Genomic DNA, 15,912 nt, shown 5'->3' on the forward strand with positions numbered 1-15,912 from the left:
CAAGTTAATATCCCATATCCCATAGCAGTCATTCATTGCTCTTAATTGATCAACACCCCTAAGAGTGGACCAATTAATTCCCACTATGACATCTTTAAGGATCATCTCTTCACATAACCTCCTACAGATGTGAGTGCAAATCTCTGCATTCTTGCCTTCTGACAGCCTTCATTTCTACAGTTTTGTCAGCTTGCTTTCCGGAATTTTGGCATCATCTGTACCATCAAAGCAGTTTATGTGGATTTTCATTTTCCCACACTCTCACCAATTTTGGTATTTTCTAATTTGTGCCTCTCTTATTGGGATAAGGTGCTGTGTTATTTAAATTCGTATTTCTAGAATTACTAGTAAGATTGAACATTAACTTGCATAATTATTAAACATTTGGGTTGTTTTTTCTCTGATTTGCCTGTTTATATATTGTTTCCCTATTTTTCTCTTTAGAGTCCTTTGAATCTTCTGTACATTAATTAGTTCTTGAATATAAATGTTCAAGCTTTTCTCTGATATAGTTGATGTTTTTCAGTGTAACATTGTTTTTACAGTATGGTTTTGAGTTCATATTTATGACCTCTCAGCATCTTTTTGTATTAGAAATACGTTTTAATTGAGGCACCTGGGTGGTTAAGTGTCTGGCTCTTGATTTTGGCTCAGGTCATGATCTCATGGTTCATGACAGCACGGAACCTGATGGGGATTCTCTCGCCTCCTCTCTCTGCCCCTTCCCCACTCACACGTATGCATGCGTTTTCTCTCTCTCTCTCTCTCTCTCTCTCTCACTCAAGCTCTCTCTTTAAATAAATAAATGAATAAACTTAAAAGAAATAGGTTTTCCACATTTGGGTCTTTAATCTGAAGTATATACCTACAACTTTATTTCTTTATATAGTGTGATAGGTTTCCCTAAATATAGTGTGATCTGTTTCTGTTGGGTAATACTCTCCATCATAAAGCAGATTTAGAAAGTGTTTTTATAAAAAAAGTTTTGCTTAATTTTTATGCTGTATTACATACTTTTTGTAAGTCAACCAGTATTTTTTTTGTATTGAAGGTAGGCCGGATAAGCAAACAATTATATAAATTGTTGGCCTTTATTTCTTGACTAAAACTAATTTCATTGTTAAATATATTCCGAAAGAAACCAATTCAAGGCCTGTGTCTGTTCTTTTCCTATGAAAAGTGTAGAACCATATGGTTGATACACATGGAAATCACTCCTTCTTCCTGACCAGCTACCAGATGTGCAGAGTTCTTTGTTCAGTTACCTTTTTTTTTTTGTTAGACATTACGAAACATACTGAATCAATCTTTATAACTCAGAATATTAAAACCGCTTTGAGTAAGAAATGCTTTATTTTTGTAGATTGCCTATAGGAATATTTGATAAAGGGATGTATTATGTATCATCTTCTTGAACAAGGAAATCAGGTCTTCAGACATAGAGAAAGCACAGCTGATGAAAACAATTGTGTAATCAAGATTTGCTGTCGAAGGTGCCCATGTGGACTCAAGTGGAAAGATTAAATCATGGAAGGACTTGAAATACAAATTTCTAAGTCTTTTTTTTTTTTTATTTTTGGGTATCCATAGGCTATGGAAGATACATTTAACTTTCAAGGCGATTTAACGTCCATATAGCATACAGCCGTCCAGATTTCAGAATTGAAATGTCTTTTATTTCTCAATTTCTAACACCATAACCAAGAGGGGAGACCTACATTCTGAGACAGGAACTATCTCCAATGTGCAAATAAATGATGTAGGACAGCTCCCATTGTAATTGTCATGCCTCCACATCTTTGAACCAGTGTGGACTTTATATATACACAGTGCGGTGTTTCTCAAGTTGGGTTTCTGATTTTGAAAGAAATACATGCTTGAAAAAATCAGCACTCCTAATCCAGTGGTCAAGGATTTGTATTTATCTTCATTCCTGCTTTTTGTTTTATTTTAGAACACTTTCATAAACTGGTTGGTATATGCCAGAAACCAGGATAGATGACTTTCCTGTTTTCATATTTGCATTCGCACAGGATATAGAGTAAGGAGAAGATAAAGGATCGTATTCAGTGAGGGTGTTGGTATGCAGATTCCTTTCAGGTGAAAACAGTGTCCTACAAGTGCTTTTCCTATTTATATCTGCAAAGTGTAGCCCTTTTGATAGTTACTAACTGCTCCTCAAATCATCTTTGCTTCCTTCCTGTCTAAATCCTTATTGGATTTACTTCTGGAGTAAATCCACAAGTGAATAACTTCTGGATATATCATTACTGGGATATCCCATTGTCTTGCATTCTTGCAGACTCTGGACTAATTAGTATGTTGTCATTTCTCTGTATTCTGAGCACACTACTCATTATGGACTATTTAGAATAATTAAGAGATAGACATTTGTTCTTATGAAATTTGTCATATGGTTAAAGGGAAAAAACTTGCATCACAAAATTATTTGAAGAGGAGTAAATACCAGCTTGTGTGCTACAAATGTGAATGCTTAGTGAATTACAAAAAGAAATGAGACCTATCTGGCTGAAAAGAAAATATTCATTAAGAAATGAAAATGTAAACTTGGAAAGAAATTTTAAAAAGTGGCTTGGTAGACAGTATAAGGGAGTTCGCTATCAGAAAGAAAGGGTAAGACTAGAATAAGACATGGAAGCGATAAAGGGGCACTACAAGGAACTGAGTACAGGAGTTACAAAGAGGAAGATTTGGCTCTGGTTTATCTACAGGTTGTTCCCACCTTGTGCCGTTGAATGTAAAACGTCCTGTGCTGCTGGCACAATTTATATTAAAATGTTTATTAAATATGCACAAAAATAAAACGAGTGCATATTTTTGCTTGTAACTTTTATTCAAATGTAGAAACAAAATAAATTTATGAATAAGATATAAATACTTGCATTTTTTAATCTTTATCTAATGTGTTATTTTTTTTTTTCACTGAAATAAGGCATCTCCATGAACATAACATGGGACACAGACAACCATATATGTGTGTGTGTCCATGAGTGTATAAAACATCTGCCTGGAGCACTTTTTGCTGTGTGATGACTCAATCCCCCTGACACTTGATACAAGTGACTTCAAAACTTTTTATGTACATTACTACATCGGGATGTTGTTTGGTTTTCATCTGGCTGGAACGTATCATTAACATACTACATTCATCTTTGTTGTCAGCAGCTGGAAACTGTTAAAGCCTTGAAAATAGTTCAGAATCTATGATAAACACCAATACTAACAATGAAGTTGATCTTCCCCATGATCCCAAATACAGTGTATTAATTTACATTATCATGAAAACTTAACACAATAGTCGAAGTCTTTGTATAAAACTGATTGATCACCAGAAACGTACCTATTCCACCCAACCTATGAGAAACACTGCAGTAAGCTGTTTTGGAATACGGATTTAGAAAGGCAGGATTTGGGAGCACCTGGTGGCTCGGTCAGTTGAGGGTCCAACGTGTGATTTCGGCTCATGTCATGATCCCAGGGTCATGGGATCAAGCCCCGTGCCAGGTTCCACGCTAAGCATGGAGCCTGTTTAAGATTCTCTCTCCCTGTGCACCTCTGCCCTGCTTTCTCTTTCTTTTGCTTGCTCTCTCTCTCTAAAAAAAGAAAAAGCAAGATCTGGTTAACTGAACAATTTTCACTTGCTTGGGCAAGCAATAGAATCTGAATAAGGAGCATGATAAAAGGAAGAGATTTGAAACAGTAAAATAATACACATTTGTTGAAATAAAGGGGAAAGGTATTAGTCAAAAGAAACTTACTTGAAGGACTTGTTCTTTTTTGCAGGTAATTTTGCATGCCCACTTGTAGAAAGGTTAACAGATGACATGGTGGTAATAAGGGAAGGAGTACACTCTTACAGTGCTGTGAGGGAGGCCTGTTTGAAGAGATGACATTTTCATTCAGTCTTTTCCAATAAGGAACCAGCAGTGGGGAAGTCCCTACAGGCAGGTACAACAGCATAAGTCCCAAAACAGAATCAAGCTGGGCATAGCAGCAGACACAGAAAGCAGCAAGATTTGGGAGGAATCTACCGTGAGATAAAGTCAAAGAATCAGTCACAAAATAGAAGAGCCTAACATGGGAAAGTCTAACGTGGGAAAATGGTGAAATGGAATGAATGTTTCCCACCATCACCACAGAAGAGATGTTGATAGGAATTTGTGATGTGTTGGCTATGAAGGCATAATAATGAGTAAGAAGTATGACAACACATGAGGACAGAGGAACTAGAAGAAGAATAATGTAATTGTCAGGAATAGGGAAGTTGGTAAATGGGGAGGTGCAGTTTGTGTGGAGAGACACTGGATTGTAAATAATGAAAGATGGTGTAAGTTTCGGTCAGTGTTTTGTAATTAACAGGAAATACAAAACAGTGGATAATCTGTGTGTGAGATCTGTCTTAGGGAAGCTGGTTGAAATGAGGAAACAGAAGACTTACCAAATGAATGCAAATAAAACATGAGATCAGGGAAGGGTAGAGGATTGTGCCTTAGAGAGAATGAGAAATCTACACCAAGAGACCAAGAAAGAACCAAGAGGAGAGCCAAGAGAGTAAAATGGCAGGTACCACACAGAAAAAAGTTTAAGAAGGCGGGTCCCTCTATGTCAAATGCAGCCATAAGTTTAAAAACAATGGAGGTTGTGTTTCAGAGTCAGAAGCATCCAAGGCATGGTGGTGAATTTATGGATTAAGTAGGGGTAAATGTGAGCAGTGACTCCAAGTCATTTAAGAGGTATTGGCTGTGGCAGTTGCCAAGGATACTTTCCCAGCAAAACCTGTCACCAAGTAAGCAACTGTTTTATGTAGTGACGTATGTAGTGTGTTTTATGGCATGACAGCTCTTCCTGATCCCTCACGGGAGAACTTCCTGAGTTAGTGGAACTAACGTTTTGCCTACGTGGACATAGTCCTATCAAGTCAAATGAAGCCTATATCAAGGATATATGGAGCCCCTTCACCCAACTGTGTCACTCTAAAGCTGCTGAGTAATTTATTTACCTACATGGCTGAAGAAAAAAAACACCCTCTGAGTGTCTCATAATTTGTCTTTAACATTCCTATTTGAGATGCATCTCTTACTACACTGCTAATGCCATTTTGTCACATTATTCACAGATTATATAAATGAGTCCACATGAGTAATTACATTGCAACTTTGGACGTGCCAGAACTGATTAAGGTTCAGGAAAGGTGAGCCCAGCAGGTCTTGCCAATACCTGCCACTGGGGCAAAAGTGTGCTTGTCTTAATGGTCTTTGCTCCCAAAGTGGTTCTGGTTGTCCGTATGCCCCTTTTATACTGGCAAAGGAGAATATCGCTTTTGTTTTGTATTCTCAAGGGAGAAGTCAGCCAGTAAGGTGTGAGTCACCTTTATACCATCATGGCATGATCTGGGGTCATCTGAAAACAAAAACCAGTTTGTTTTTAGCTAGAAGAATGTATACAGAAAGGTAGAGGTCGGTGTTGATAGCCCTGTACAAAGTGTTTTCACTTATACATTATTTTATGGAAACGTCACAACATTCAAGTGACATTTGGATTATCTGCATTTTTACAAAGAAAACTAAGAGAATATACATAAATGCCCCAGATCACACAGTTAGTGCCAAAATTTCAATTTAGATTTGTCTAATGTGAAATCATATCCTCACTAGTACAACTATCGGTAATAAGATATGAGCTGTTTATCAAAAGCTTTATTGGGCTCTTCTTACCTTGAATTGTAATAATTTATAGAAATAATGTGCATAACTTATTATTTCACAAACATAAGGTATTTGAGTCCTGAAGTTATATGCAAACTTAAAATTATTAGAGTGTGAAATTCTTCCGAGAAGAATATGGATGTTTCTGGCTTAATTTTAAGTCTCTGTTAAGTAGAAAGCCTTGTAGATATATAAGCATGCTCACTTAATGGATGATTTTTTTTTTTTTTTTTTGGTAAAGAAAGAGAGTGAAGGTTTCTCACCTCTCTTAAAAGAGATCCTTATGGAAATGTTGGTCTTTATGATCTGGAGAAGACCCAGGTCCTTATGATCAGGGAAGAACCCTTGATCTACTGATGGGAGAAATGGCATTTGTGCTGTCTACTAAGAAAAAAAATAAATTTGATAGATCTTCATTTTAGTCTAACTTTGAGTGCTGTACTGACGTAGATATTTTTTTCTAATGATTAATTGAAATCATTAGGGAGAAAGCTCTTTCACTCGCCTCTTAATAATATTGATGTGAAATGACGTCAAAATCATTATATGAAGTGATCTCAAGTAAGTTCAACACACACACCTGATTTAATTAGTCATTCCCCCTCTCTCAGTCACTCTCACTCTCTTGCTCTCTCTCATATGTATGTATGACTCTCAGGATTTCATCATGTAATAACAAAAATTAAAAATCTGATGATAGTAAAAGGGTTATAGGCTGGTGTTCTCTCCTAGATAATACTCCAGTGCCATTGATTTTCTTGTTCTTGCAGGTGAAGACAGATGACAGAGTAGTCAAGATGGACCTTGGCTTACTCTTCCTTAGGGTACGAAAAATGGATGCTGGGACCTATTTTTGCCAGACAGTAGAGCATGGTTTTGTCCATACCGTCCGCAAAATTACCCTGGAGGTAGTAGAAGAGGAGAGAGTAGAGGAGATGTTTCACAAAGACTTGGAAGAGGACGGGCCTCCCAAGATGCCTTGTCCTGCCCAGAGTATCATCCCACAGGGAGCAAAACCATGGTACAAGGAATTCTTACAGCTGATTGGTTATAGCAACTTCCAGAGAGTGGAAGAATACTGTGAAAAGGTCTGGTGCACAGATAAGAAGAGGAAAAAGCTTAAAATGTCACCTTCCAAGTGGAAGTACGCCAACCCACAGGAGAAGAAGCTTCGTCCCAAAGCTGAGCACTATCGCCTGCCCAGGCACACGCTGGACTCCTGATGGTGTGACACCATCTCCTGGCTTCTGAAGAATTTATGTTTGGAACCGAAAACAAACAAAATGAGAAACCATCCAGCTTCGTATCGCTTAACAGATTTCTGTAATACAGAAATGACTGTGAAGGTATTATGATAAATTATTATACGTACTCATTTGACTGGTTAAAAATCACATAAAGTTAACTAACTTTTCTAAACAATATTTATGAAAAAGTGACCTTGTCTGTAGTTTTGAGTACCTGGATGCTTTTCCATGGCAATTATTATTTTCTCTTGGAAGACTTACGGTTATTGGAATATTGAAAAATTAGAGATGTTAATAATCATGTGAAAATTAAATATATACTTTAATCTTTCTGAATTCTACCTTTCCACTATGATGTAAAAGGTAAAGAATACCAAATACTTTATCATTCTCACATGAACTGTCTGTACTTTTTAAGAATTGTATTAGTGGGAAAAGAAAAAAACAAAACTTGTATTAGTATCTAAACCATGAGTTTTATGAAGCCAGGTGTGTTGAAATTATTGTAAACCGTGAAAGAAAAATTATGGTCACCTTGAGGCTCGTGCCCTTCATAAAACATTCAATAAGCCACATTCTCTACAGTTACATTTCATGATGAAAACACATCCTTTGAATTTCACTCCAGTGCAGAAAGAATGACATTAAGATAACTTCTCAGAAAGATAGCAAAATATGCCAAAAACAGATGAAGTTACAGTTAGAAATCTAACTGAAAAAGTTTTTGCTACCCTCTTGTGGTAGAAAAAGTATATTCTCTTTTTTCTCTTTTTACAGATTGTCTAGTAAAGATTTGAAAGCAGTTTCTATTAATACATCCTGTCCATTTTCAGAAGAAAAAGAAAAACTTAAAAATGTCTCACTGCTTATGTCATGCTTTAAGATGGAAATAATGTGTTTATGAATAATTTATTACCTCACAGGCCAAAAATGAAGATATTATAGCCCTGAAGCTCTATTAAAACTTAAATTTTACGCCTTCTAAATAATCTTCCCTCAAATATAAAGGACACTCCAGAAACATGTTTATTGTCTTTAAAATATTAAAGCAATTTGTACTCAGATATCTAATTTTCCTCGCTATTTTATGTTAACAAATAACAAAATTGTTTCACGGGGTCACTTAACTACCGAGATATCCAGAGCACGTTTACTTTTATAAATAGTATCCAAAGTTTTTGAGAATGCTTATTTCTTGAAGTCCGTCCTTCACCTTTTAATGTAGTGATTACCTTTCTAATATAGGAAGTTTTGTTGAGATTTTTCATTTAAATAAAAATTAAAAACAAGCGAATTACACGTGAAAACAATTACGAATGTTTATTTAAATATTTAGATATTCATTTCAACTTTCAAAGCTAGCTTACAGAGTATATAATTAAGAAAGTTAAGGTGTGGAGAACTTGGAATAGCTTATACTTTCATTTGAAAATTAACAAATACAAAAGTGTTTTAAGAAAGTCTAACAAGTTCGTTTGTTAAGCCATGAAGCTCCAAACGTTCTGAAGGATAGAAATATTTTGAAAAAGAACGTTCTCTGAAAAACCCAGTTGCTGTTTCCTCAAGAATCCACCGGAGGTCATTGCCGCCCACCAGTGTTAACTGGAAACAGCGTGTATTTATTTCAATAAAATCTCACCCAGTGTGGAGAAGTAGAACCGTAACCACAGATTTTGGCCCTTAGCAAAGTTTATGTCTGAAATACTCAAAGTGAACAGATAAGTCAGTAAAGCACGATTTATTGAAAATATTCTTCCATTAATACAGGAAAAAGGAAAGCAGGATTTTCTCTTCAGGTTTTTTTTTTTTTTTTTTTTTTTTTTTTTTTTTAGTAAGGCATATAGCACATACTTAGTTGACATTTTAATCCCAATAGCGCATATAAGCAGTTGTTAACAAGGATAACAGTAATGTCCTTTATGAGCTAAAATATTTCGTAACTGAAGAGATAAGACTGAGGAAAATAACTTTGATAATAAGTCTTAAGAATTAAATATACCTTGAAGCTGTTCAAGGAATATGAGATGACCATTAAGGAGAGGGAGCTTTTTAAAATGCTAATTTAAGGGGCGCCTGGGTGGCGCAGTCGGTTAAGCGTCCGACTTCAGCCAGGTCACGATCTCGCGGTCCGTGAGTTCGAGCCCCGCGTCAGGCTCTGGGCTGATGGCTCGGAGCCTGGAGCCTGTTTCCGATTCTGTGTCTCCCTCTCTCTCTGCCCCTCCCCCGTTCATGCTCTGTCTCTCTCTGTCCCAAAAATAAAAAACGTTGAAAAAAAAAATTAAAAAAAAAAAATAAATAAAATAAAATAAAATGCTAATTTAAGAGCATCTTGATAAGAAAATGTTGACGACTCAAGTCTACAATTGAGTAAGAGCACTAAATTTCCATTCATATATACTTTTTTTCCCTTTCCTTACTGTCTCCCCATTTCTTCCCCCAAACGTGTGCAGATGCGTTGCACCACAGGAACACATCACGATGTACTTTAAGATAAAGCTGTATTGCCCTCTCAAAAGACAAACCAACAACCTATGTGGCTGTCCTTCTTGAGAATCTGAAACCTACCACAGAACGCCTTCCCAGTCTTTTATTCGGTCTGGTGTCAGAGTTCAAATTCAGGGTCTCCTTTCAGAAATGTCCAGGCTTAGAAAATCACTAATGTGTTGATCAGCTTTATCCTCTTTTTCTTGAACTCAGGAAGGGCATGTACTTAGCTACCTACAAGACTTGGGGGAATTAAGAGTCGGCCCTGACTCACCGTATTTTCCCCAGAGACCTGGTGAAGAGAAACCATGCCCTCTAGGAACAAACAATCTGAGAAAGAATCGTAACTGCCCATCCTAGGTTCAAAGAGGCACCTCCATGCAGGATCGGTCTCCTGCTTTTTCAGACCAATGCTAGGACATTCTCTGCAAGCAGAGAGGCCCGGTGTATAGGATGAGCCTTGAGGTCAAGCCGAGCACACCTCCTCATTCAGTTCTATGTCAGCTATACAGAGATGAAGATTTGTTAGCAAGTAGGATTACAACTCCAGGAGGGTTCACTTCATGATCTGTGAGGTCTCTTCCATGTCTAACATTCTACATTGCTAATTTTTTTCCTATGTGTTTATCACTGAAAATTTCAATGCAAAGCTATTAACTTGGAGAAACAGGGATTCAACTAGAAATAAACGCGAGTAAGAAATCTACATAAAAGGGAGCAGAAAGTCTTTGCCTGTTTAGTAAACGGCAATTCTGTATATATTTTGGAGTTTTTGTGTTTCCCCAAATTAGCTGAACAGTTAGGATGTTTTTATTGAGTGTTTAATATTCGCAATAGGGTGTAGGGCTTTGTAAATCTTCGTAGCGATTATGAGCTTTTGTACAGTTTGTAAACTATGATACATAGTTCTGCCTGTTGGTGTTAAGCATGAAACAAACACAACAGCTGTTGACCTTAAAAGTGAGTTGTCTTTAGCCTGACAGGGACATTAAGAGAACTGCTTAGCCTCGTGTGGAAACTTGAGATCCCGGGAGAAAGTGCTTGCAGTTATGATAACAATAAGGAGTCCATGTTCTTGCTCTTACAGCAGAGTATCATCACATCAAGTTGCTTTTTCGAAAGCAGTGCTCATTTTTCAGGCCAACACCTGTTGCATTTGAATCAGGTATAAATAATAGATTTTCCACGAACGCTGTTTTGATTGGAGTGTGTTATTTAAGCTGGTATGTTTATTTTTTCTCGGGAAGGTAGCATTATATTTTGGCTCTCATTATAATTGAATGTGTTCTGTTTGTGTTTAAGTGGCTTATAGCTAGAGTACTGTATTGGGGTGTTCTGGCCTATATGGCTTCCTTTTATTTGCCTGGGCCCATAACAGCATGTGCTTTCTTATTTCTTTCACTGATTATAAGCCATGAGACTTATTATCATCTAGTGGTAAGGTGCAAAGACCATGGACAGTGTGTCCCTTTGAGTATCCTATGGATTTGCCGCTATGCACTGCATCATTTGCCTGTACTATTATGTACAATTTGTATTTAGCTCAACTTAGATGCTAAAGAAATAAATATTTACTGAACTCTTAAGTGCTGTCTGAGGAATGTTTCCTAAGTTTTTGCCCGTTAAACTCAAGTTTCCTAACGTGTCAAGCCTAAATGTAAACATTCAATGCTAGACTAGTGTTCATTTTCTTTAAGAAGTTAGAAAAGAATTCACTTCTCTTTCCTTGAAAATGTCAGTCAACTTTCTTAAGAAGGAAAAAGTCCATTGGTCTCATTACGTTGAAGCTTGTGGGTCTCTTTCTGCCACATCTTGTTTCTAGAACCAGCAGCCTGAAATTCCTTTCAAAGCTGCATCATCCAGATAAGAGACATGAGGAATGAATGCTTTTGAAATGGTAACAAGTAGTATATTGACAATTTTTGCAGGCCGCAACATTTACCTTAATGTATGTAAATTGCCATTTTCTCTGCTATTTTTATTAGACCTTGGAGAGGTCATTTAAATGAGATTTGGTGTTAAATGAAACTCTCTTTGGGAGTTCTCTTTTTAAGGAAAATTGTTGTTTTGGTCAGTAATTAGTTACAAAGCTTTAAAGCAAGAATCTGGCGGCAGCTTCCAGACAGTGTTTCTGGCAGCTTTATGATAGGACGCCATTAATGGTAACGGTTTATACTTGTTTCAAGCTCGCACTCATTTATAATACAGGGCCTACTTCTGTAGTATTTGAGGAACCTAAGGAAACTGCTGTTTCGATAAACAGTCATCAGTCCAAGGAAAGTAGAGAAACGGTTATGGTCATAGTACTTTCTTGCCTGTTATTCAAGGGAACCAAAACATGCACCCATTTTTTTTATTCAAAAACTATATGCCAGGCACTGGACCAGGTGTTTCCTAAAGCGTAGAAGTGTTAATAATGCCATTAAGTTAGATCAATAAAGAAAAATTGAGTTGTATTTGTTCTTAGAATGTGTCTACAGCTTTTATTGAAAAAAATTCCAAATCCTATTTTTCACTTGATGCAGCTTGAAACCTTATAAGAGCTTAGCTTTTCAAATGCATTCGGGGTGCCGGAGTGGCTCAGTTGCTTAAGCTTCCACCTCTTGATTTCGGCTCAGGTCATGATCTTAGTGTTTTATGAGTTGGAGCCCTGTGTCGGGGCTCTGTGCCCGGACCTCACAGAGCCTGCTTGGGATTCTCTGTCTCCCTCTATCTCTGCTCTTCCCCCGCCCACACTCTGTCTCTTTCAAAATAAATAAATATATTTTTTTTAATGTTTGTTTATTTTTGAGAGAGAGATGAGGGGAGAGACACACAGAGAGAGGGGGAGTCACAGAATCCAAAGCAGGCTCCAGGCTCTGAGCTGTCAGCACAGAGCCCAGTGCAGGGCTCCAACTTTGGAACCGTGACCTGAGCCAAAGTCAGACGCTCAACTGACTGAGCCACCCAGGCGCCCCTATGGTATTTTCTTATAGCAGCCTTAGCAGACTAATACTTGAAGGAAAGGAAAAAAAGGTGCAGAGGTTAAGCATACACAGAAACATGCAAAATAAGCCAATAGATACATTTCCAAAACATCTGAAAATACCTCAAGTTAAATAAACAGTGATATGTGGGAAAGGTGGCCTCTCAGCAAAGATGACTGCTGGCTTATATCAGTTTGCAAATTGTAGGTGTTTCCAAACTGTAGCTGATTTCTTCTCTGTGGATCAGAATTAGGTTTCTGGGGAAGGAGAATACAAAATTATAAACTCAATTATCAACCAAAAAAAAAAAAATTAGTGACAAGTGAAATGATCTCTTGGAGATTATTCCATGAATTCTATCTAATTTGAAAGAATCGTTAAAGAGTTTCTTATTTTACACATTTGTTTGTTTTAAGCAGCACAAAACAACTCAAGTTTATCATGTTGTGAATTTTGTAAGTCCAAAGTCAAGGCACATGTCTTAGCTGGATTCTCTGCTTAAGATCTCAGCAGACCAATGTCAATGCACCAGCTGCCTGGGCCTTGGGAAAGAATCCAGGTAATTGGGAGAATTCTGGTTCTTGTGGTTCTAGGACTGAGATCCCTGCGCCCTGCCCTCCATATTGAATGTCAACAATGGACAGTCGAGCCCTTCTCAGGCTTGGCATCTCTTTCTCCACATTTCTGTGCCTCCAACTGGAGAAACTTCTCTGCTTTTCATGTTTGTGTGATGAGACTGGACCCACCCAGATAATCCAGACTAATCTCTCTCTTTAAAGATTTATTACCTTAAATACAACAGCAAAGTCCCTTTTGCCATGCAACACAACATATTTTCAGGTTCTGGGGATTAGGATGTGGCCATATTTGGAGCATCGCAATCCATACCCTGGCCTCCCAAAATTTACATTCTTCGAAAATGCAAATTATGTTTATCCCATCTCAAGGTCCCCAAAGTTCTCATTCTGTTATGGCATCAGCTGAAAAATCCTGAATCTCATCATCTGCCTTCTACATCAGGTGCAGATGAGGCTCTTGGTATAATCTATCAAATACCCACTAGGGCACAATTTTTTTCTCTGTGTGGCTCTCTGAAACTAAAGGAATTTGTTATCTGATTCCAACATACAATGATGGGACAGACATAGGTTAATAGTTTCTAGATATTCTGGTTCGAACAGGGAAAACGAGTAGGTAAAATGGAGTCACCATCCAAAGTAGTTTAATAATTCTGCAGGATTAGGTTTGAAATCTCCATATTAGGTTTCAAGGCCTAGGAATATTCTATGACTTTTGCCTTTGCCCTCTCTGAGTTTACATTTTGCCCTCTGGGCTCTCCATCCCACCCCCTGGATTCCTAAATGGCTCAGGTAATTTTTATCTTTCCTTCTGCTATCCTGGGCATTGACTTTGTCCTCGAGCAGATGGTCTAGGTATTTTTTTTTTTTTTCACAAAATGTGCTAAGGACAGTGCTCAAGGAAAGATTATCTGTCCATCCCAACCAAACCAAAGCCTCCAGAAGACTTCCACATCAGGATCATGTCAGCACCTACATCAGGGAATCCAGAAAAGGTAGTTTCTAACCCTACACTAGGAGACGAACATAGCTATCAGAAAAAAAAAAGTGGGAGAGAGAGAGATTGAGTAGAAAAAGGCATCATCTGCTACAGACATCATCTGTTGAGGCAACAAGTAAATTGAAAAGTTTAAAATTAGTAACACTGGTGTGGTATAGGCAAGGAACTCATCCATCCTCCTGAACTGATAATTCAGAGATTTAACACTCTGCTTAAAAATCCAAATTTTGGCAAAACATTATATTCAAGCAATGTAAAAAAAAATCTATTATTTTGTTGGTAAAGTCTACACATTTTAATTTTTGCCACAATAGTTTATGAGAAAGTCGTATTTGGGCAAGCTTTCTGAAAATATGTTAACTGTGGATAAAGAGTCATTTTACCAAAAAAAAAAAAAAAGTCATTTTACATAATTGAAGCAAAAGGGCAAAATATTGATACCAAAAGGAGTATTCGGGATTTACATTTTATAAGACATAAAAGGACAGCACATTTTTTTTTTCTCATCATGCAATTCTTAAGGAACAGATGGCAGAAGCAGAGACACTTTTGGAGCTTTCTTGGAATGTCTGTTCCTTGTCAGTTTTGTCACTGTTCATATTAGGAAATTTGGTCTCATGGACAGTACAGCAAAAAACTCCAGAAATGTGTGAAAGGTATCCTAGCTGAAGCCAGCAGAATGCAATTCTAGTTGTCATGTTGACAGATAACTTAGAAAACCCATTTAGTTTCTCTGCTTCCAAATATGTAAAATATATTTTGGCTACCAAATATGTAAAATGAAGTGATTGGACCAGATGAATTTGGAATACTTACCATTTATAACATTGTTTGATCCTATAAAAAGGGATCCAAAGACTATGTTCAAGTACTTACAGAGAAAAATCAAACTCTTTAGTATGGAGGCCAAAATACTTTATCTTTAAACTGTTATTTTTAAAGCTTTATTGACACAAAGTTGATGTAAAATAAACTGTACATATTTAAAATGTGCAATTTTCTGAGTTTTCATATATATGTACATCTGTGAAACTACTACAATCAAGATACTGAATATATCTATTATGCCCCCAAAATATCCTCATTCCCCTTGTTAATTTCTTTCTTTCTCCTCACCCCTCCCCATGCCTGGGGAACCCCTCATCTGTTTATGATACTGTAGAGTAGTTTGTGTTTTCTAAACTGTATACAAGTGGAATAATACAGTATATTCTCTATGTGTCTAGCTTCTTCCACTAAACATAATTATTTTCAGATTCTGCCCAGTTGTTGAACGTCTCAGTAATTTCTTCCTTTTTATTACCATTGTGATGGGTATATAAATCTGTGATGGACTTTTTTTTTTCTTTTCATCTATTACAAATAAAATTGCTTTGAACACTCATGCACGAGCCTTTGATAGATATAGCCATTTATTTTTCCTGGGTAGAAACCTCAGAATGGAGTTTCCAGCTTGTGTAGTTGGTGTATATTTAATTTTTGAAGAAACTGTTAAATTGTTTTCCAAAGTAATTGTACAATTTTACCTTTCCATGAGGAGCATATGAGAGTTCCATTTCTTCCATACCCATACTAGCACTTGGTATGTTCAGTCTTTTCAATTTTGGTCATAAATTCTAGGTGTGCACTAGTATCTCATCGTGGTTTTTCATTTACGTTAGCCCAATGACTGACGATGTTGAGCATCTTTTCGTGTGCTTGTTATATGTCTTTTTGGGGGATATGATTGCTCAAATATTTTGCCCATTTTTATTTGGCTGTTTATCTTCTCATTATTAAGTTGCAAGAGCTCTTTATATATTTTAGATACAGAGTCTTTGTTAGATACAGATTTTGTAAATATTTCTCTGTCTTCATGTTTCCGTTTATTTTGGTAACAATGTCTTAGCAGCAAACATTTTTACTAAGTCC

The 15,912-nt window shown here is 36.9% G+C and overlaps 1 protein-coding gene across 1 annotated transcript in view; it reads left to right on the plus strand.

Moving 5' to 3' along the window:
* Nucleotides 1-8,037, plus strand: part of SEMA3E (semaphorin 3E) — a 243,267-nt gene extending 235,230 nt beyond the window's left edge. Inside the window, exon 17 of the mRNA XM_058725250.1 lies at nt 6,505-8,037. Coding sequence (XP_058581233.1) covers nt 6,505-6,949 — 445 coding nt within the window. The 3' untranslated portion in view covers nt 6,950-8,037. The remainder of the gene's footprint in view (nt 1-6,504) is intronic.
* The last annotated feature ends 7,875 nt before the right edge of the window (nt 8,038-15,912 follow it).

Source organism: Neofelis nebulosa, chromosome 4 (assembly GCF_028018385.1).
Source record: "Neofelis nebulosa isolate mNeoNeb1 chromosome 4, mNeoNeb1.pri, whole genome shotgun sequence".
In the NCBI taxonomy this organism is placed as follows: Eukaryota; Metazoa; Chordata; class Mammalia; order Carnivora; family Felidae; genus Neofelis; species Neofelis nebulosa.